Source organism: Onychostruthus taczanowskii, unplaced genomic scaffold (genome assembly GCF_017590055.1).
Source record: "Onychostruthus taczanowskii isolate IOZ18803 unplaced genomic scaffold, ASM1759005v1 scaffold7, whole genome shotgun sequence".
Taxonomy (NCBI): domain Eukaryota; kingdom Metazoa; phylum Chordata; class Aves; order Passeriformes; family Passeridae; genus Onychostruthus; species Onychostruthus taczanowskii.
In genome coordinates, this window is record NW_024504786.1 from 684,190 (window position 1) to 706,028 (window position 21,839).

At 47.0% G+C, this 21,839-nt stretch overlaps 1 protein-coding gene across 2 annotated transcripts in view; it reads right to left on the minus strand.

Moving 5' to 3' along the window:
- The window catches only part of ROR1 (receptor tyrosine kinase like orphan receptor 1), a 152,348-nt gene that overhangs the window by 31,453 nt on the left and 99,056 nt on the right, over positions 1-21,839 (minus strand). For both annotated transcript variants that reach the window (XM_041421702.1, XM_041421701.1), the window contains exons 2-4: positions 19,556-19,627; positions 7,333-7,620; positions 5,870-5,900 (exon numbers count right to left, since the gene is read on the minus strand). In XM_041421702.1, the coding sequence (XP_041277636.1) occupies positions 5,870-5,900; positions 7,333-7,620; positions 19,556-19,627 (391 nt within the window). The remainder of the gene's footprint in view (positions 1-5,869; positions 5,901-7,332; positions 7,621-19,555; positions 19,628-21,839) is intronic.

Sequence of the window (21,839 nt, forward strand, 5' to 3'; positions counted from 1 at the left end):
CTGCCCCTGGATCCCTGGCAGTGCCCAAGGCCAGGCTGGACACTGGTGCTGGAGCACGTGGGACAGTGGGAGGTGTCCCTGCCATGGCAGGGGTGGCACTGGGTGGGATTTAAGGTCCTCTCCAGCCCAGCCCAGCCTGTGATTCCATTCCATTTTCTGTCCCAGGCCACTCCTGCAATAGTTTGGGCTGATGCCCCCACACCAGGTGCCCAGTGTCCCTCCAGATCCAGCTCCACTTCAGGCCCCTCTAACACACCTTACTGCACCAGCTCCACTTCAGGCCCCTCTAACACACCTTAAACCTTACTTTGGCTCAGCTTCCCACGTGTCTGGGAGATAAGGGGAGGTGGAGAGGCAAAGGAGCCTGGGGTTCCCAGATAAGGTGTATATTTAGTACCTAAGTACCCTGAGGTGATAAAACACCCTGGAATAGGCTCTGGAGCCAATTCACTTCATACAAGACACGACTGTGGCTTCCCAAGTTCTGTATTACATTTACCCAGAGGTTTTCAGTCCTTTTTGCTCACTCAGGAAAACCCAAGAGCACAAATCCCAAAGACCTGAGCACCCTCAGCAGCCACTTCATTGTCCCCAGTGCCAGAGCAGAACAATCCAGGGGAAAGGTGAGACAGTGCTGATGCCTTGTGCAGGCTGCCCTGGAGCAGAGGCTGGGCAGAGCTCCAGAATAAAGCAGGGATTGATTCAAAGGATCTCCTCCATGGATCCACCTTGGGCAGCACAAGAGCCCAGCCAGGGCTGCCCCCAAGATGAACCCAAATGGTCCCAAAATGCACGAGCGCTCCCGGGGTCTCTCCCTGGGATCAGCTCTGCTCCATGTGCACATTGCAGTTCAGTGTCCAATTCCAGCTCAGCCCCTGCACTCCCATCCTGCTTGTTTTTCTCTCTGCAGCCCACGGGGTTTGTGCTCCTGGGCTGAGATTTGGATCATTTGTCCTTGGTGCCCAGCTGGAGCAGGAATTGTTTTGTCTCCCTGCTCTGTGCACAGAGCTCACCATCCCCTCATGTGAACCCAGCCCCACACACTAAAGCAGCCCAGAATCTAAATATAAAATATAAAACCCAAAACCTGAGGCATCAGTGGCACGAGGGAGATAAGTGTGCAGCAGATGAAAGAGCCCGTGGAGAGGACAAGGCCAGCTCTCCCTGGGAACATTCCCACTGCAGCCCTGGCAGATAACCTGCCTGAGCCCCTGGCAAACTGAGGGAGGATTATTTTCCCTGGGATGAAGTCATGCAGCAGGATGAACATGGTTTGTGTCAGCATCAGCCACTCAGGCTCCAGCCTTGCACCACGTGGGGCCTTTTTTTCCCCCCAAATATATTTATGTTGGCCTCTGTGTGGAATATCCCACCTCAGAGCTGTGTCCCAGATCCCACAGGGTTCTAGGAACGAGCTGCTGCACCAGGACAGAGTGGGACTGTAAAAGATCTCACAGCAAAACACCTGGGAATTGTGTCCAGTCCTCATTCAAAATTTCCATCACTGAGCAGCAGGAGGGAGTTTCTGTGCCAGCCACAAAACGTGGGACAGGCTGGAATTCCAGGATTCAGGAGTCAAACCTGGCACCAGAGTGCAGGGACATCACTCCCAGGATGCTGCTGGAGCACTGAATCTGTTCTGGCCTCTTGATTGGCATTTTTCCTTCTCTAAATTTTACCTTCTGTGTCCAAAAGAGGAAAGTCTCTGTGTTCCTCTTTGAAATCCACAGTCACACACACAGTTGGCCAAGCCTCACCTGGATGCTGGCCAGTGCTTACACCTTTTCTTGTTGCTGGCACACAGAGCCACTGTACAAAAGATCTGTTTTACTAAAAAACCCAGATGTGTTTAGCTGAAAGTTAAAAAAAGAATTTTTTTTTTTTTTTTTTAATCTCAATGACTGAAAAAGATGGGAAAATCCAGGGGGGTTTGTGGTTTCTCAAGCCTTGCAAGCTATTTATTTCTGGGAATCACAAACCCCATTTCATTTTATGAATCAGATGCTCCTTAAAGTTACAGCCCTCTTGTCTCCTCTTTTCCCCTCTCCTCGTTCCCAGTGGTTAAATAAAGAACAAAACAATGCCATATTTAGGATATTTATATATAGAAGAGGCTCCATGAAGAACAAAAGGACTGTTCCAGAGGAATACTGGCACCAGCATGTACATATTCCACTTGGGAATATATCCCTGCCATACACATCCAGGTTAAAGCTCTTCAGAACATGCTCACAACACAATAAATAACAAATACAGAGCATTTTCCTGCACTCTTCCCACTGGATTCCACTCCAGCAGGGTTTTTCCAGCTCATTTTTACACCAGCCCATGTAAACTGGAATTTTCCTTTTCTTTCTCAGTGCTGCTCTTGTGGAAGTTCTTGCCCCACCACCTCTAATTTCAGTGATTTGTGCCCAGGATTTCTCCTGCAGTGGGCAAAGTTTGGGATAAGCACAAAGCCAAGGCTCAGGGTAAGGGGAACAATGGAGAATGGGACAAAAAGCAAGGAAAGATTGGGCACAGAACATTTCCAGGCCAAAGGATCTCTGTTGTTCCATTAAATCCTCTCTGCCCCAGGATCTGCTGTGCCCTGACCTCGCTCTGTTCTGGTTCTGTGTCCTTAAGGGACCAACCTTGCCATGCATGATGGATAAAAGCGACTTTCAAAGGGGTGTGCAGTTCAAAAATAATGTTAAAATCTGGGGTTTGGGGGAAATTTTGAGAAGCAGTGGCTACAGTGCAAATCCCTGGTTTAAGGAAGGTGTCCACAGCAGGGGTTGGAATTGGAGGATCCCTGAGGTCCCTTCCAACCCAAACCCTCCTGGGATTCTGGGATAAATTTGTGTGCACAGTGCACAGACACAGAGCACTGCACAAACACACCAAAACGCTGCCTTTGATCTCCCTAAAAATAAACCAAAAATATGAAATCAACCCAATTTGTGGTTGAATTCAGAAGTTCATGGCTAAAAGAAGGACACACATCAGCTGAGGGTGAGCTGTTCCAGCCAGAGCTCCTGACCCCTCTGCCCTCCCAGGCTGCTGTGAGGTGCCCTTGACATCATCCACGTGGTGGAAATGATTCCAGCACTGGAGAGCCTGGAGCTGCCTCCTGGGGACACATCCAGGTGTGGGACATGGGCATCCAGAGCCTCCCCACATCCCTGAGCTGCCTGCAGCTGGCCCTGCATCTGCAGCACCCAAAAACAGAATCATATTCTATTATATATTATATATTATTATTATACTTTAAAATAATGTTTTGAATTTTATATAAATAATATATATTTCTATATCATATCTATATATTATATATTTCTATATTTTACTATATCTTATATTATTCTTATAATTTTTAATTTTATATTCTATTTCATGATAAATATTTTTATTATATTTTATGTTTTCAAATATTATATTTTATATTATATGTTATTAAAACATTTTATATTATATTTTCTATCATTTAAAATAATATTTATATTTTATACTGTTTTATTAAATAAAACATATATATTTATATGCTTTGTTATAAATATTTTATATGCTTATATTTATATTATTATATAATAAAAGTAATAATTTATTTCTAAAACATGGGCAAGGCTTGTTGTTTTTGGTTTTTTTTTAAACAAAAGAAGCTTCTCCCAGCTGAGTCAGAGCAGCAGAGCAGGACCATGGAATGTGATCCCAGGGCTTTTACAGCAGGGCAGAGTTAAAGGAAGGATGCTCAGGGCCCCAGCAGCACTTTGCTTCAGACTGATTTCCAAATCAGACTTTTGGCCATTTCTCTTAGGGAAAGCAGCAAAAATAACAGACAAAAATTACTGGTTTATCTATCCCTTTCACAGAAATCATCATCTCACATTCTCACACTTGGCCCATCTGTTTTTCTATAAATTAGGGAGGGAAAAGGGCTGAGTGTGTGGATATTTTTAAAATCAGGATCCTCAAATGATATCTGTAAATGAAGAGCACCTTCCACTCCTGGGTGACTGACAAATACCTGGGAACAGGACCTTGCCATCAGGTTTTTTCCTGAATTTATGACCCAGCCTCCAGGCTACTCCCAAGGAAAGTGCTCCCCAGAGGGAGGATGATGAGGGAGGACAGCCAGGTACTTCATCTCTCACCCTGCAGCTTGAAAACTGCCACACATGGGCTTGGTTTGCACAGAAGAAAAGAGCAGAAAAATGAATTTCATAGCTACAAATTCATTTTTCAACTTGCACAGGGAGAAGGCCACACGAGAGTCACACAACCCAGTCCCCAGGACATTCTTTGCATGAAGGAGCAGCAAACACCAAGAACCAGAATTTGAGGTAATTTCCCTCCTGCATTTCACAACATGCAACCAAAGTGTGATTAAATTTCTTTTTTGGTTACAAAATCATAATTATTACAAGTAAAAAAATCAACTATTAAAGAGAACATCTCCCGTTCTTTTCACCTTTTCACATCCTTTGTGTGTATTTTAGCTAGTTGAGTTATGGGGTTTTTTGGAAGGGGAACAAAAAAAACACCAAACCCCTTGCCAGAAAGACAAAATGGGAAAAAAAGATTCCCAAATGTATTTTGTTTTAAAAAGTGAGGCAATCCTGAGTGGCCCAGACTGAAATTCCAGCCCAGCTCTCTGTGCTCCACTGCTCCCACGTGGGTTCTGACCACCAAGGAGGTGATGTTTAACCCCACAAATTTCAGAAACCCCAAACCAGTTGGGAGCAGCACAAAATCCCCATTTCCTCACCTCATTCATTAAGTCTCCAAACTGCTGGAGAGCCCAACAGCCCCCAAATCCCACAGCAGCAGGAAACTTCCCTCCCCAGAGCCCCAGAACCACCAAACAGGGCTGAAACCCCAGCAAAGAGCTCCCCTTCCAAAACAAACTGCAGGATTCCACACAGGCACCTTCACAAGGGGAGATACAACCACATTTTAGGCTGTTCCATTAGAGGGCATCCTACAACATCCTTTTGTGGTCAGATGCTTCTCCTCATTCATATCCTCTGCAATAATTCATGGGAGATCTTCCATAAGGAGCCAGGAACATTCACGTCCCCAGGTTTTTGCATTCCTTGCATTAATAGATGAATTTTCTGGTTCACTTGGGTCTGTGTTTCCCTCCCCTCACCAGGAGAGGTGGATTTTCAATATTTTTCCACAATGTGAAATGTGAATAAGCACCACCAAACTGATTCCAAGTCTCAGAGATCACACTTGAGAACAACAAGGCACTGAGAAGGTGAGCAGGTTTGATCAGGTACTTTGAAATTACAAATAGAAGTGAATATTCTCAAAAACTGCCCAAGACAGAAGCTCCACTGCCAAAATACAACGTGGGGAGTGCGTGGGGAGTGCAGCAGGAGCCAAACCTGAGCTCCAGGACACAGGGAGCTCTGGTACAAACAGCCACTGCTCCCACCCACCTACTCAATCTTTAAAAAAATCTTCTTTCAGGCAGTTTATTAATACAGGTACAGAGAGACAGACACAGTTTACGACCCTTAAAATCAGCAAGAAGCCCCTGGGCAGTAAAATCTGCTTGTAGTGATAAATATTTTCCAGACTGGGCTGTGACATGGATGAAGTACCCGTAGGTGCACTGAAATCACTTCACAGACTGAAGGCACCAGAGGATCTAAAGGTAATAATATTGGAAATTAAGAAGTCTGGGGTAAGAAACAGGAGTTGACACGATAACATGAAAATATCACTGCGAGACAGATAACTCAGTTACAATAAATTACCATCCTATCTGACTTAAAAAGCAGAATGGAAAAGTGCTCCTGTCACACCAAATGACAAATGAACTTCTGACTGCTGAAATGCAAGATTAATGAAGGCACAGAAGAGACATGAAAGGACTTACGAGGATCCTGGGCTTGCTGTTGGCGGGGGACCTGGAAAAGTGACAGAAGAAAAACAGCAGGATGAGTTACGGCGAGGTAGCAAGCAGGAAGCTTTTGAAAACCTTTTAAAAGATAAAAGCACCAGTCTGTGGTGTTGGCTGTGGTTTATGGAGTTGAACAGAGAAGTGGCAGCCCCTCAGCACCAAAGACAAGCCTGTATTGGCTGCAGAACATGACAGGAGGACAATAAACAGGTGAGCAACTCACCCTCCTCTTGAAACTGCCTTAGGAGAACACCTAATGATTAATTTCTTATCAGAAATCAGAAAACATGGGAGATTTATGAAAAAAAAGAAGATGAAACTCATCACATCCATCATTCCTTGTGTGTTATTTGTCCAGTTCCAAAGAGGATTAACCAGGACTGTGTGCAAATATCTTCATCTCAGTGAATTATTTCCCCCTGACCGTGGAGGAGGAGGGGGAGAAGAGACACAAAACCTGTTTCTTGTTTGGAATCTTCTGAGTGGTAAGATCAGCTTTGAAGGCAGTTATCTCAATATAAACTTGGGAGAATGAGTGCTTATTTTCCCTGACAGGTATATATGTGTCTCATCTCAGGCCCTCAGCCTGCAGTGCCAGCTGAAGTTTCTCACTCACCAGACACAGAGGTCACTCAGAATAAAGGAGTTTTTCTCCTCTGGTCTGAATCTACCCAGGTACCCCATTAATGGGGGCTCAGCCTGGAGAAAAGGAGGCTCAGGGGGCCGTTGTGGCTCTGCACAGCTCCTGACAGGAGAGGACAGCCGGGGGGTCGGGCTGTGCTCCAGGGAACAGGGACAGGAGGAGAGGAAACAGCTTCAAGCTGTTCCAAGGGAGGTTTGAATTGGATATTGGGAAAATTTCTACTTCAAAAATGTTGGAACAGTCACAGTCAAGGCAGTCACCATCCCTACAACTGTTCAAAAAACTGAATGTGGCACCTGGGACATGGTTTAATGGTGAATGTGTGGTGGTGTTGGGTGCTGGTTGGACTTGATGATCTTAAAGGCCTTTTCCAACCGGAACATTCCATGATTTTGTGAAAATATGGCTGTTGCTACACTCCCATGGATCCAATGATTTAGGAAACCTGTGGATGGGGTTAAAAGGGCAGAGATCCCAGCCCTGTAGGACAGACAGCAGGGTCCAGGTCTCTCTCAGGGGTGTCCCATGGCTCCTCAGCTCCCCAGGACCATTTCTCCAAGCTCCATCCCAAGGCACATTTCTGCCCTGCCATCCTAACACCCTCTCTGGGAAGCCCATTTTGAGTCAGCTCATGGATTCCTGGGCTCTCCGATAACCTGAATTTAACAGGTTTAACAAAGTTGGCTTTTCCGACCTCAAAAACCGCACAACGCCGCCACACCGGCACGCTGCTTTCCCCCGGACAAACACCTCCTCCTAAGCAAGAGCTGGGACAGTTTGAGAGGAGGAAACTCACCAAACTTCACAAAGAGCACGCCGGTGGTGGAAACTGTCCTCCTGCCGTTGGTGGCCACGCACTGGAAGTAGCCGGTGTCGGTGGTGTCCAGGTTGCGGATGCGCAGGCGGGAGCCGTAGGGGGTGGCTCGGAAGGAGATCCTGCGGGGCTCCTGCACCACGGGAGCGTCGTTCTTCAGCCACCTGACTGTGGGAGGGGGGTTCCCAGACACCTTGCAGTGCAGCTCTGCCGTCTGGCCCAGCGTGGTGGTGATGTTGTTCATGGGCTCGTCCAGCGTCAGGAAATAATCTGGGGTTGGAGGGAAGAGAAGGGGAATGAAGGACTCCAGAGCAGGGGATGTCATTGTGGAGAAAGCTCCTGCTTGTCTTTGGATGAGACACAAAGGAGGTGGATGGATAGCAGGGTTCCCCCTGCTGTTTCAACATCTCCTATTTGGCTTCATTTAGCACAAAAAAAACCCCCACTGCTGCTCTTTTTTCTTTTCTTTTTCCTAACCGAAACACAGGAAAAACATCTCAGCACTCCAGTTGTTCATTTTGATGCTGACCTGCCTCTGCTCATGCCAGAATCCACCAAATGTAGAAATATATGAAAGGACTAATTCAGAAGTGAAAATCCTGTGACCCAAAGCAGCTGTGGCTGCCCCTGGATCCCTGACAATGTCCAAGACCAGGCTGGACAGGGCTTGGAGCAATCTGGGACAGTGGGAGGTGTCCCTGCCCATGGCAAGGGTGGCACTGGATGAGATTTAAGGTCTCTTCCAACCCAAACCATTCCAGGATTCTGTGATCCTGTCTCCAAGGCATTTTGAGTGACTCCCAGGCTGAGCAGATAGTGTGTTATCCATGGTTTTGTAAGCACCAGCTAAAGAGATCAGGAATAAGGATCTTATCTGGAAAAGGAGACTTCATTCTCACTCAGTATTTCCATGGCTAAGAGTACTGAAGATTACCTCCACTCTGAAATGGGGCTCATGATTGAAAAATCAAATTAAATTGACATTACAAAGATGAATCTCTCCTAAGCCATTCCTGAGCACTGCCTTCTGTCAAGGGCTATTTCACTGGGCATCCTTCAGGAAAAGGCCCATTCCTCATTCACTGTATTCACCACTTCATAAATCCTTTAAAGGCAAGGAGGGAGATGGGTTGGGGATGAGGAATGGAATCCTCAGGCTCTCATCTCCATGTCAGAGGTTCAAAACCATCAGCTGCTGGCTGTCCCAGCAGGGTGGCCAAGGAAAGAGAAATCCTGACTGTACCTGGCTCCTGAACTCTCAGAGCCAAACCAGGAGGTCAAGAAAAGCCAGAATCAGGCAGTGAACTTGGACTCACAGAATTATTTGGATTAGAAGGGACCTTGGAGTTCATTAATTTCCACCCCCTGACAAAGGCAGGGACACCTTCCACTATCCCAGGTTGCTCCAAGCCCTGTCCAACCTGGCCTTGGACTCTTCTGTCCCCAAATTGGTGCTGTGCTGCTTGTGCTCCATCACTCTCACATCCATCTGCAGTTCACTCCAGCAAGAAACCTTCCTAAAAGTGTGAAAAAACCCTCCAGCATGTTCCAAACCAGCTCAGCCACCCAGCCTGCCTAAGTAAGCCACTTCCCTAATTATTCCTGTAATCTTGGCTTGCCCAGCTCCTCCCTTCATTATGGTTTGTGGAGAGCAGTATCTCTTGCCTTTGTTTTTAATCTGTTTAGCACACAACTTACCCTGTGTTTGCACAGCACTTTGAACAAAGCGTCCCTGTCCTCACCTGGTCCCAGGAGCCATTTGGGACAAACATTTGGCACAGAGGCCCTGCCCACAGATATTTTTTTTCCCAGGTGTATTATTTTTTCAATTAAGTTCTAATGTGCAGGTGTGAAACTGTGTGTTCTCTCAGGGAGCAAGGGACTGGATGAGAGGGAACGGCCTCAAGTTGCACCAGGGGAGATTTAGATTGGGAATCAGGGGAAAAAATGTCATGGGAAGAGCTGTAAAGTGTTTAAACAGGCTGCCCAGGGCAGTGGTGGAGTCACCATCCCTGGAAATGTTCAAAAAACACATGGAAGTGGCACTTGGGGACGTGGTTTAGTGGTGAACATGGTGCTGGCTGGACTTGATGATCTTAAAGGCCTTTTCCAACCGGAACATTCCACAATTCTATGAAAATACAGCTGTTCTGGCACTCCCATGGATCCAATGATTTAGGAAAGCTGTGGATGGGGTTAAAAGGGCAGAGATCCCAGCCCTGTAGGACAGACAGCAGGGTCCAGGTCTCTCTCAGGGGTGTCCCATGGCTCCTCAGCTCCCCAGGACCATTTCTCCATGCTCCATCCCAAGGCACATTTCTGCCCTGCCATCCTAACACCCTCTCTGGGAAGCAGAGCTCCAGCCAGCTCATGGATTCCTGGTCTCCCTGCACAATCTGGGTTTAATAAAGCTCCACTAACAGCCTGGGACCGGAGAACCGCAGTTAATTACCCAACGTAGCATTTCTGAACCGCAGCCATTTCTTTAATTCCTGATAATGTTCCTTCAGCCATCTCCAGCCTAGCAGGAGAGAAACAGCCCTGGGATGGGCTGCCTGACAAACTGCACATGAACAGGAGGTTTTAAAGGTCCTGAGGAATACAGGAGAGGCAAATAAAGGAGTGAGGATGTAGGGCAGGCTTCCAAAGGCTGGAAAAGGATTTTGAAATATCAATAGGAGTCGTAAGTCAGTGAAAAAGTGAGGCTGCAACTTCTCTGTAAGTACCAACACAAGTGGCCTCAGGAGCTACTGGCTCCTCTAATTGTTCTCCACCTTCCTTCAGGAGCTGCTGCAGAAACACTAAAACAAATCCATCTCCTAAATTCGCCCTAGATTAGTCCTCAAATCCGTACATTTAGCATCTGAATCATAAACCAGATCAAGCAGCTCGCCTGAGAAGAGATTTAAACAGGGCCGGTTTGAAGCCATTGGGAGCTCTGGGAGATGTTTCTCACAGATACAGCAGTTTTGGAATTGAAAATAAACTCCCCAGAAACCTTGGATTGCTACTGAGGCACACAAAATGATGAGCATCCCTTCCCTGGCATGCACCAAACTCCTCCATTGCTGCCCTTGCCTGGTGTGGAGGGGCTGCAGAGAAGCCCAGTTGTATTTTTATCGTGTCTCTCACCTTCCAAAGCCCATCAAAGGAGAAATTCTTCCCTGTGAGGGTAGAGAGGCCCTGGCACAGGGTGCCCAGAGCAGCTGTGGCTGCCCCTGGATCCCTGGAAGGGCCCAAGGCCAGGCTGGAGCACCCTGAGATAGTGGAAGGTGTCCCATGGCAGGGGTGGAATGGGATGGGATTTAAGGTCCCTTCCAATCCAAACCATCTCATCATAATTCATCCGCTCCTCTCCTGCCATCCAGGAGCCCTCCAGACGGAGTTGACTCCCTTTGACCTAAAGAACAATTTCTTAGAAAAAAGGATGGGTTTTGTGTACTGGGAACGATCCAGTCTGGTGGCACTGGCCTTTGGAAAGTCTGAGTTTAATCCTGGCTCCGAGCAGCCTTGGGTGAATCAGCTCAGTTGTGATTTTTAGAGGAGCCAAAGGGAAGTAGACACCCAAAGCCAATGAAAGCTCACATGGGATTTGTGCAACTAAGGCCCTTTAAAAACAGCCTTAAACCTTTTGGCTCGATGTCTCCAGCCATAAAGTGAGGATAATAATCCCTCTTACATCATGGGGAGGCTGCTATGTACATTAATGAGATAATGCTCATAAAGCACTTTGAAGGTGAAAAGTGCTATGCTGGGATAAGCACTCTTATTATATTTTAAGTTAAATCTCAGGGTTTCAAGCACAGGACAAAAGCCTGTCCATATTTTAGAGTAGCACTCTATAAAAACATTTGGGAAACGTTTTAATTTACAGAAGTACGGGAGAATAGCCTGAAAGAGTTCTAAATAAAATTTAGCCCACCTATAATTTAATAATAGTCAAACTGATTTTTTTTTAATTTGTAAAAACAATTTACTGCTGGGCCTAGACCCTGAATGCCAAGTTTCAGCCCACAGAGAGGGTTTTTTTTAATGGCTGAGTTATAAACCCTTGAAAAATGCTGACAGCCCCTTTACTAGAGCAGCACTAGCGGGTGCCCTATAATGAACTTTTAAATGACTTGAGATAATATCTGGAAAGCCAAGCCTGAAATATATTTCTGGGTTTGAGCCATTGCCAAGGCAAACACAACACATCATAAGTCATCCTCATGATTCTGAGCGCATAAATTGGAGACACTGCATATAAAACCCAAATATTAGGTATCCTTCATGGCCAAACTTTGTGCTGGTTTGATGTTACAGAACAACAACAGCTGTGCAAGGACGAAATGTAGAGCGTTGCGTGGCTCCAAAGAAGAAAAGTGTCTGTATTTCCACAGCTCTGCCTTGACATTGTTAAATAGGAGCCTGCCCAGTGCTAATAAATCCTCCACTATTCTACTGCTTTTAAGTGGAACCCAGGTGGCTTTCAAAATAAAAGCTCGTCCTGGCCGGCCAAGGAATGTTAATCTGCTCTGTGACCACATGGTTACTCTATCTTAAATTACCAAAGACACAGCTCAGAGCAGTAACACCCTCTTGGCTTGCAGGAGGGTTTTGCTGGCCACAGCGAGACCTTTCCCCCCAGCACCGTGTGTGCTGCATGTTTCTGATTTCACAAGGTGTTCAAAGCACAATGGGGATGCAGGATTAGACCCTGGAAGGGTCATTTTATGAGAAGAGTTGTTGTTTCATTTATCCTTCTCTTTCTGCCCTTCTGATCTTTTGGAATATTCAAAGAAAAGCTAAAATTAAAGTCTCTGCTCAAGCCTGAACCAGCTTTAATCCAGGTGCACAAGAAAGGCTGGTGAGCCAAGTTCCTTCCACTACAGATGGGGAACAACAGAGTTCTCTGCAAACATCTCCAGACCTTTCCTCAGGCAGCTGTGGGAACACCTTTTCCAGCTGCTGGCCCGGAGAAGTTGTTTCATTCTGGATTTGAAGATTCAAACCTGCACTGCAGCACAGAAAGCAGAACCTGTCCTGGCTGGAGTAAGGGACACCAACATTCCAGTGCTTATTGCATTTATGGAACCCTGGAATGGTCTGGGCTGGGAGGGACCTCAAACCTCAGCTCACTCCAAACCCTGCCATGGGCAGGGACCCTTCCACTAGACCAGGCTGATCAAGACTCATCCAACCTGGATGTGTTTAAAACAAGCCTGGATGTGGCACTGGGTGCCAGGGTTTAGTTGGGGTGTTGGGGCTGGCTCAATGATCTTTAAGGTCTCTTCCAACCCAGTCATTCTGTGAATTCTGTGAACCTGGCCTTGAATTATGTCTGTGAACTGAAAGGTTTGGCAGTTCCCTGGTTCTTTGTCACTGCACACACTGGAAAAATGCCCAGAAGGTCTCAGGGAAAGCTGCATTTTCATTCATTCAGAGCCCTGGATCATCCACGAGTTCACTGTGGTGCCACACCTGGATGTGCTCCATAGCCACAAATCTCAGCACTGCCACCGAGCTCACTCCACTGGGAATCTTCCATGTGGAATAATTGTCTTTGGAGAAGGTCAACCACACAGAGTCCACCCAGACTGAAGATGCTGGAGAGGCTTGCTGGCTGCTCCACGAAAAGGAAGGAAGCAGCAGGATTTCTGATGGAAGCGTGGCCACACACATCCCTTGGAAAAAGGATTCCCCATGGATTGCTGCATCTGCCCATCACTCACAGAGGAAGACAACTCCCCGTGGGTCTGATCATCAGACCTTGTTATTAAAAGGGTAAAAGGGAAACTCCCACTTGGAATTTCACTTATTTTAAATGAATAAACAAGAGGAATGACTCCCAAGTGGGAGGGAAGAGATGCTGTACTCAAGTCATGATCTGGCAACTCTTGAAGAATATCAGGGTTAAAGAAGTCCAGATAATCACAAGGAAATATCCAGTGTCTGCAGTCCTGGGACAAAGGAAACCTTCTGCTGCCTCAGCCTGCCCAGCTTTACTTCCAGTGGGTTTCCCAGAGATGTGCAGGAGTCAGTTTGGGATGCACACGGAAGTTGTGTCCTGGACTTTCCCTTCCAGACTCCATCCAGAGGGCTCAGTGCCACCCAGGATAACTCCCTGACCTCAGCCAGGCAGGGCACAGCTCGAGGCCTGGTGGCTTTTCAGATCTCCATGTGTGACTGTCACTGGGATTCTCAGAATTAATTTTGATATTCTGATAATTGGCAGCTTAGAGATGACGCTGGGTTTGTGGAGGGAAGCCAGACTTCCAAAAAATTATCTGGAACCTGAATCCCACGGCTTTTGGGTGGGAACTGGGCAACTCCCTGCCCTCCATGAACTCTTGGATGCATTTGAGTGTTGCTTCTGCCCCTCCTTTCATCAGACAACTCTGAGCTTTAAGGACACATGTCTCAGAGGTCACTTTGAGGGGAAATGAAGCTTTTCTTTACTCAGGAACCAGTTTTATAGCCCAAGTAGGAAACCTCTAAACTTTATCACCAAAAAAAAAGTGATTTGGAATAGGTAAACAAATGTCCACATCCAGCTATAAAGCCAACTACTGAAAACCATCAAGGGATTTTGCTGTCACTTTAGAAGCTGCTCTGCAGTAAAGAGCCACAAAGAAAAACTCAAGCATTAAAGGGAGGGTGTATGGAAAGGTATGTGCCTCAAGATTAATGCTGTGGAGTCAAAGAAAAGCTGTTATTTCTGACATTTTGACATAGCATCACTTTAGGATCTGGTTCTTATTAGCTCTTTCTGTGCCTTTTAAAGGTCTATTTTTTTCGACCAAAAATGTCAGGAAATTTGGAACAGAAACGTACAATAAAACACGTCCCTTGACCCTCTGATCTATCAATCTTTCAAATAAACAAAGATAGCTGGATGAGCCAGGAAAAGGTTATTATATATAGTTACCTTATGTATAATGGTCAATATTCACTGCACACACTCAGTTTATATAAAAAGTCTGATGTAAGTGCAGCTTTTGGTGGAAGATTTTTGCCTTGAAAGCCCAAAGTTGCTCAGGGTGGTTTCATTTTCAGGCTGTGTTCTGTGACCTTCAAATTTCACACCCTGTGTTATTTATAAATGAGACATTCAAGAAACACAAATTCTCAAATAAAAACGTGCACTCCGTCAGTGGAAAAGCAAACAAAAGGAGCTAATGTACTGTGGCTAAAAAAATTTTCAAACAAAGTAGCAGTAATTTACTGCCCTGCTACTAACGGGACCCCACAAATCGAATCAGAACCCTGAGCCCCAACAGGGGAGCTTGATTTACCCCATATCCCCCAGATAATAAAGGAAAATAGAAAAGGTAAATTGTGCATGAATGTGAAAGCTGTAATTCTTCCCCTTTCAGCACACGGATCAAATTCACATCCAGTGATTTCAAAGGAGAATCTGGAATCTCTGAAGGATTGGGGCCAAAGGCAGGAGGCCTCGACCCACCTGGTTTTCCCCACGTTTGGTTGTGTTTATCTTGTTTGGGATGTAGTTTGCCTAAGAGTCAAATCCTCCCTGGGAGATCACTGAGATTTTCCCTCAAAGAACTCCCAGCCAGGTCCTTTCCCTGCCTGGGAGGATGTGCCAAGGGGGCAGCTTCAGCCTGGATCTGTCAGTGAGGGTGAGCCAAAGGCTCCATGGGCAGCCTGGCTGCACCCCTGATGTCCTGCAGACCTTCCACTGCCTGCATTTTCCTCCTGCTGTGCTGGAGCTGGTGTCCAGCCCTTCCAGGGCAAATTCTGCCCACACCAGGATCTCCAGGAAGTTCAGGACATGCAGTCCCAAATGCTGCACCTCTCCCACCCCTTGTTTGGACCCTCCACACTCATTTTGGGCTGTGCATCCCCAGATCACTGATATCAAGTGATCCTTGATATATGCCTTTGAATGTTAAGGATAAATCCCAGCTGAATCTTCTGCCAAGGAATCCCAGCTGAATCTTCTGCTCCAGGAAATGTTTGTTCCAGGCACTGGGAAGTGCTGTGCCCCACAGAGGCTGTGGGGAGCTCAAAACCTGGGCTTGGGATGGTGCCATGAAAGGAAAAGGAAAACAGGCAAAAACTCACAGCAATATTTTTTTTTGGAAGCTGAAGGACCAAGGAAGAGATCCTGGGAGGAGGAACCAACAAAAGAAATGAGCCCCAGCTCAGGCACAGCCAGGACACATCCCTGTGCCTCTGGAGGAGGCTGCAGGTGGGAATGGGGCACTGGGAGGACCCATCCCAGGGAGCTGCATCATTCTCTGATCAGCCCTGCAGAACGAACAGCCACTGAAGCTGAATCCTACTCACAGTTAAAATAATATTGCAAAGCTGACTCTTTCCTGGCAAGGACTCCAATATTATCTTTGCCTAAGGATGAAGAGATCCCAAACAATTCCTCCAGTGGAGCAGATGTAAATAGGCTCCCATTCCAATTCAGCCTTATTTCTTTGTAAATAAACTGACATGGGATGGAAGGAAGAAGGAAAAGCCTCTCCTTCCATGATCTGTTTTGTGGGAGAGGAGCAGCTGAATGGAGGGCTCTTCACCTTTCTGAAGAAGGAAAAGAAGATGGGAAACTGGGAGCTTTCCCAGACAAAGAGCTGGAGCTGGGCTGGTGGTCAGGGGGAACAGAAGGGGAGGCAACGTGCAGGGAAGGAGAAATTCAAAGAGAAATCCCTGTGCAGGAGCACACATGGATGAGGCTTTTCCAACCTCTTGGAGCAATGAACCACAGTCCCATGGGAGATCTCCTACCTGGGGCTGCTCCAGGCTCCCTCCACCAAATGAAATCTCAGAAAACTTGGGAGTGAAAAGCTCCACATGCTGCCACCATCGCCCTGGAATGGGGCTTTTCCTACCACCACAGCCCCCTTTTTTCCCCCAACTTCACTTATTTCTCCTTATAGAATTAAATATTTATAGGATCATATTTTCATTTCTCTTTCTCCCTTGTGGCATTCCCTCTGCACACCATGGTTTACCACTATAGGGAAAAGAGAGAGAAATGCTCATAGCTAAATCTCCCCCGTTTTAAAAGTGATTATTTTTTATTTTTTATGCCCAGTTTGTTTGTTTTTTTAAGGTTTTGGTGAGAAACCACCTCCTCCCTCCCATCAATCGTTGCTTTCAACAGCTCTTCACGGGTGGCTGCGTCTCTTTTAAATTCATTTCCTGCTAAAAAGAATAAACAGGCAACTGTTTAATGCTGTCGATTTAGCTTATTTAATAGAAATTGAAACCTGAATAGGGCTCAGTTGTAAGATAATAACTGCAGAACTCACCCGGCGAGGGAAAGCACCAAATTAAGTCATTATTTCAAAATGCAGAATATTATTATCAAGCTGTTCCTCCTTCCCCAACACAGGGCACACGCTGGAGGAGGAGATGCTCCTTTCCGAAAGGCAGCAGGTAGAGTTGGAGACATTTGAGAGTAGGCAGGGATTTAATTGGGAAATCTGCTTGGAAACACTTTCATGTGGTGAACTTAACAGGCTTTAAAATGAGTTTTACTGCAACGCCGGCGTGACCTCCTGGAAGACAAGTGGATTTTGACTCCTTGTCTTGGTTGGAAATGCAAGATGTGGCTGGGGTGTGGATTCTATTGCCATCTGCCAGAGCTGGGGCACTCATCCTCTGTTCATTGGGCAGTTTTCTTGATCTCTTCCACAACCAATCCTCCCTCCAGGAGATCTCTGCTATTAATAGGCCATTAATTATTAATTATCTGCTGTCCATGGCCAGTGAGTGTCCCTGCATGGCTGATCAAATTCCATCATCCCCCAGGGAGATGCTCTGCCCAGGGGAGGAGCCAAGCATTCCTACCTGGATACAATCTGAGCCTGGAACAGCACAGCAGCCTTTGCTCACTGCATTCCCAGAGGAGCAGCTTTCTCCTGCCCTGCATTCCCAGAGGAACACCAGGCCCATCTCCAGCAGCCCTGGAGCTTCAGAGGAAAACTCCAGCCTTGTGCAGGATCCCTGCTCCAGCAGAAGCACAGCTGGCACTGCAGGAGGGCGGAGACCCCATGGGATGGGGCTGTGCCACCACCCTGACCCACAGGGCTCAGCTCCTGCTCTGACTCTGGCAGAGTTGGTTTGTATTGCTGCATTTTCATTTTACCTTTATTTCTTCCCTAATAAAGAACTGTTATTCCTATTCCCATATCTTTGCCTGAGAGCCCCTCAATTTCAAAATTATAACACTTCTGCAGGGAGGGTGTTTACATTTTCCATTTCAAAGGAGGCTCCTGCCTTCCTGAGCAGACACCTGTCTGTTCAAACCAAGACACTCCTTGAGATGCAAAACAAACGGGAAGGGAGCCTCACTTTCTCCTGGGAGGTTTCCACTGCCCAGCTCAGCGTGTGCTGCCCGGGGCTTGGCTTGGTCCAAGCTGGAGTTTCAGGGCTTTGAGGGAAGCAGCAGCTCCCACATGAAAGCCCAGGTGAGACAAGCCAAAACCTGCGTGCCCCTGCTGGCAGGAGCCCGGGAGAAGCCGCCCCTCTGACGAAGCTTTTCGGGCACAAACGCTTTGTTTTAATGCCGTATGCAAACCCGAGTTTAGGCGTGGCAGCTGCCAGCGCTGGGAATGCTAATGAGCCGCAGCAAAGGGGCGGTAATCCCCCAGGAATGCGGGACTCAGCCCAAGCTGCTAATTGCCGCATTCCAGGTGGATTAGAAACCGGGAACTTCATTTTACCTGTTCCTGACAATAGCTCCAGTTCAGCAACAGGTGCCGTGGAGGTAACTGAGAGGTGGTTCAGTCACACGGCGCTTGGACTCTCCACAGCCAAAGTTTTGCCTTCTCTGACATTTCCAAACTTTTGAGTTTTATTTTCTAGGCCGCTTAATTATTTCCTGCTTTCTGAAAAACCAAAGAAAGCTGCCAAACAGGGAAGAAACATGGAAAGAGGGGAGGTTTAGGTGGGATATCAGGAAGAAATCCTTCCCTGGGAGGGTGGGAGGCAGGAAAATCCTTCTCTGGGAGGTGCCCAGAGCAGCTGTGGCTGCCCCTGGATCCCTGGCAGTGCCCAAGGCCAGGCTGGATGGAACTTGGAGCAGCCTGGGACAGTGGGAGGTGTCCCTGGGGTGGGACTGGATGGGCTTTAAGGTCCCTCCCAACCCAAAGCACTCTGTGATTCCATGCTCCTGCCTGGGGGAAGCACCAGCTTCACTTCTCCCACCTTCTCTCCACCTTCACTTCTCAACTTTGGGATGCTCCCTGAGCACAGCCCGTGGGTGAATCCCTGCAGTGGGATAAGAACTCCATTCTGTCAACACCTTTCCTCAGCCATTTGCTGGGATTTGGGAATTTCTGCTGAATGACCACAAGGATTTCTCCCTTTCCCACCAGCCCTTTGACTTTCATCTTCCCCACTGTGTCCTGGATCACCACAAAGTCCTGCTCCTTCCCTGCTGGGAAGGCAGATGTGAAAGGATCAACCCAAAGTACCCAGAATTACATATTCTCCTCATCCTTAAGCACAGAAAACATATTTATGCATAAACATCAAACATTATGAGCACATGTTCAAAAAACCAGTAACAAAACAGACAAAAACAGTTGGGAAAACCATCTGGGGTAGAATTCCACTGTGGGAAATTTCCATCTCAGCAGTAAATGGTTGGCGAATGAAAAGTGGTTGACAAATTGCACAGTGAGTGTGGCTAAAAGCATCCTCAAAGATGCACAGGTTTGACTCAGGAGCTGCAGCCACTGCCTTGCAATGAGGGAATCTCAGCAATTTGCCTTAAATTAGCAGTGCTTAATTTACAAAATGAAGGAGAATGATAAATCTCTCATTTTTTAAAAAATATATACCCCTTGGAGAGTTCAAAATTACACCTAATTACCACCTGCAAATGTATTTTGTATTATTAAAGCCTCAAAATTTCGTAATAAAACACATCAGAGGAAACTCAGTGCCTGATTCTTGTGGATTTTGAGTTCAAATCCCATGATCCACCAGAAAAAAAATGTGTGACAGAACATCTTGAAATATTTTTGCCCTGTGGAACATTTTCCTGGTACAAGAAACGAACACAGCCATCTCCAGAAATCACAGAACCACATGGAATTAAATGTCAAAGGAACCCAAGGCAAATGAGGTTTATCTTGAATAACTCCCGACCCCCTTAACTTGTGGATTTGGTCGAGTCAAGACAAATGGAGATTTTTAAATCTGATTTCAGGTGGGTTTGGGGTGTTTTTAATCTGCTTACCTTTATCTAATTCACTTGAGATGTTCCATGACGACGTGGGCATGAAATCAGCAACAACTGAGGAATTCACTCCTGGAAGGGGAAAAGAGAAAAACCATGAGATGCTGTTAATATATGGATTCTATATCATCAGGAATCAAGTTGCTGTCATGATTTGATGCTCTGTGCTGGCAGGCTGAGCCATCTGGGCAGCAGAAGCAGCCAAGGGGGAAAAGGCAGCGGGCCAGTTTGTTTGGCACATGGAGTTTGTTTGGCAATGCTGTTCACTGAGAGGCCTCGTGCTAATTAAACAGCTGATGCCTTGTGCAGGCTGCCCTGGAGCAGAGGCTGGACAGAGCTCCAGAATAAAGCAGGGATTGATTCAAAGGATCTCCTCCATGGATCCACCTTGGGCAGCACAAGAGCCCAGCCAGGGCTGCCCCCAAGATGAACCCAAATGGTCCCAAAATGCACGAGCGCTCCCGGGGTCTCTCCCTGGGATCAGCTCTGCTCCATGTGCACATTGCAGTTCAGTGTCCAATTCCAGCTCAGCCCCTGCACTCCCATCCTGCTTGTTTTTCTCTCTGCAGCCCACGGGGTTTGTGCTCCTGGCCTGAGATTTGGATCATTTGTCCTTGGTGCCCAGCTGGAGCAGGAATTGTTTTGTCTCCCTGCTCTGTGCACAGAGCTCACCATCCCCTCATGTGAAGCTCAGAATTATACACTAAAGCAGCACAGAATGTGAAAAATATAAAAGCCAAAACCTGAGGCATCACAGCCAATCTTTGGGATGGTCTTGACCCACCCTAAAATCTCTCCAGGGGTTTTAGAGAGGTAGAATCACTCTGCAGTGGTAGACCCAAGGGAACCACAGTGCTGAGAGGCTGCTGAAGGTGTTACCTATTAATATTTACAATTATCAGAATCCTGCAAACCCATGTGCATAAGAAGAGATGTGGCTTATACACTGAAGTTAACAGGGCTTCTTGTATGAAAACTCCTGGAAAGAGGGCTGGAATGAGCAGCACCTGCTCATTGCTGGAAGAATTCCTTACTCCTCAGGAAAAAGCTGAATGGAGATTTAAGTCTGTACTTTTAAACAGCAAATCACAGGGAGGGTGGTGTTAAGCCAGCATGTCCTGTCTCCGTTCTAGGTCATAGTAGAACATTCCCTCTATCCAAACTTCATCCAGGATTTACTGTCTCCCTCTAACAGCAGATCCACCTGCAGCCTGTGAGGCTGCTCAGGCAGCAGGGAAGGCTCCTGGAGTCATCCCCCAGGGAGAAATAGATTTGATATGAGCTTTAGTGAGTGATGGTGGGAGGGTGGGAAGAAGGGGTGTGCACACACATTCCATGGCATGGGAAAGCAGAGCACCTCCTAATTCCCTGTGTCCAGCCAGCCCTGAGAAACCTGAGCTGGAGAAGGAGGAGAGCGACGTTGGACAGCACTGAGTGTGGGAGGGGGAAGGTGAAATCAAACCAAGCAGTGCTCAGGGTGCCAGTCATGGAAAATTCACTGAAAATGGGCATCCCACAGCCCAGTCCTGCACCCTGGAGGGACCCCCAGTGCTGGGTGATCTCAGAGGTGCACAGGGAAGGCAGAGTTGGGATCTGTGAGTTAGAGAACAGGAATGCTCTGAAGTGCATTCATTTTGCTTTGACACCATCCTTTAGCTTATTCCCAGATTTCACTTGTAAAACATGGCATGCAAGGATATGCAAGGATGTTCTGCCTTTATTTGATGTGTTGGCAACTCTTCTATTTCATTTAAAAATCACAAGGAATTGTAAACACCAGGTCGTACAAACCCACGAAGCCGTTTGGTTCAGACACAGCCCGTGCCCTCTTTATAAATAAAGCCTGGCTTAAAAGCCCCCCTGGCAGCACTGCTCATCCAATGCTCTGCCAAGTATTCCCAGTATAAACACGGCATTGGAAGGCATTAGAACTCCCCAGGAGCACAGCCTGGCCTGTGCAGCTCTCCAGGGCAGAGCCCACTGCTGGGGACAGCCCTGGGCACAGGGAAGTGGCACAGCCAGAGGTGGCACCCGATGGCACCAGCTGAGATTTTGGCCCGCTGGGCCCATCCCTTCTCATTCTCTGCTTTTAATTAACAGCTGAGCTTGTCTAACCCACATAACCCTTCTCTAACCTGTAGTTTTGGGACCACATGGCTTAAATTTGCAGGGTTTAAGGAGAAACAAGCAGATCCAGTGGCTGTCATGGGGGGGTAGGTGACAAATAACCAGTGGCCAGGAGCTGGTGGTTGTCAGGCTGTGCCAGAGGTTGGAATGCTTGGTT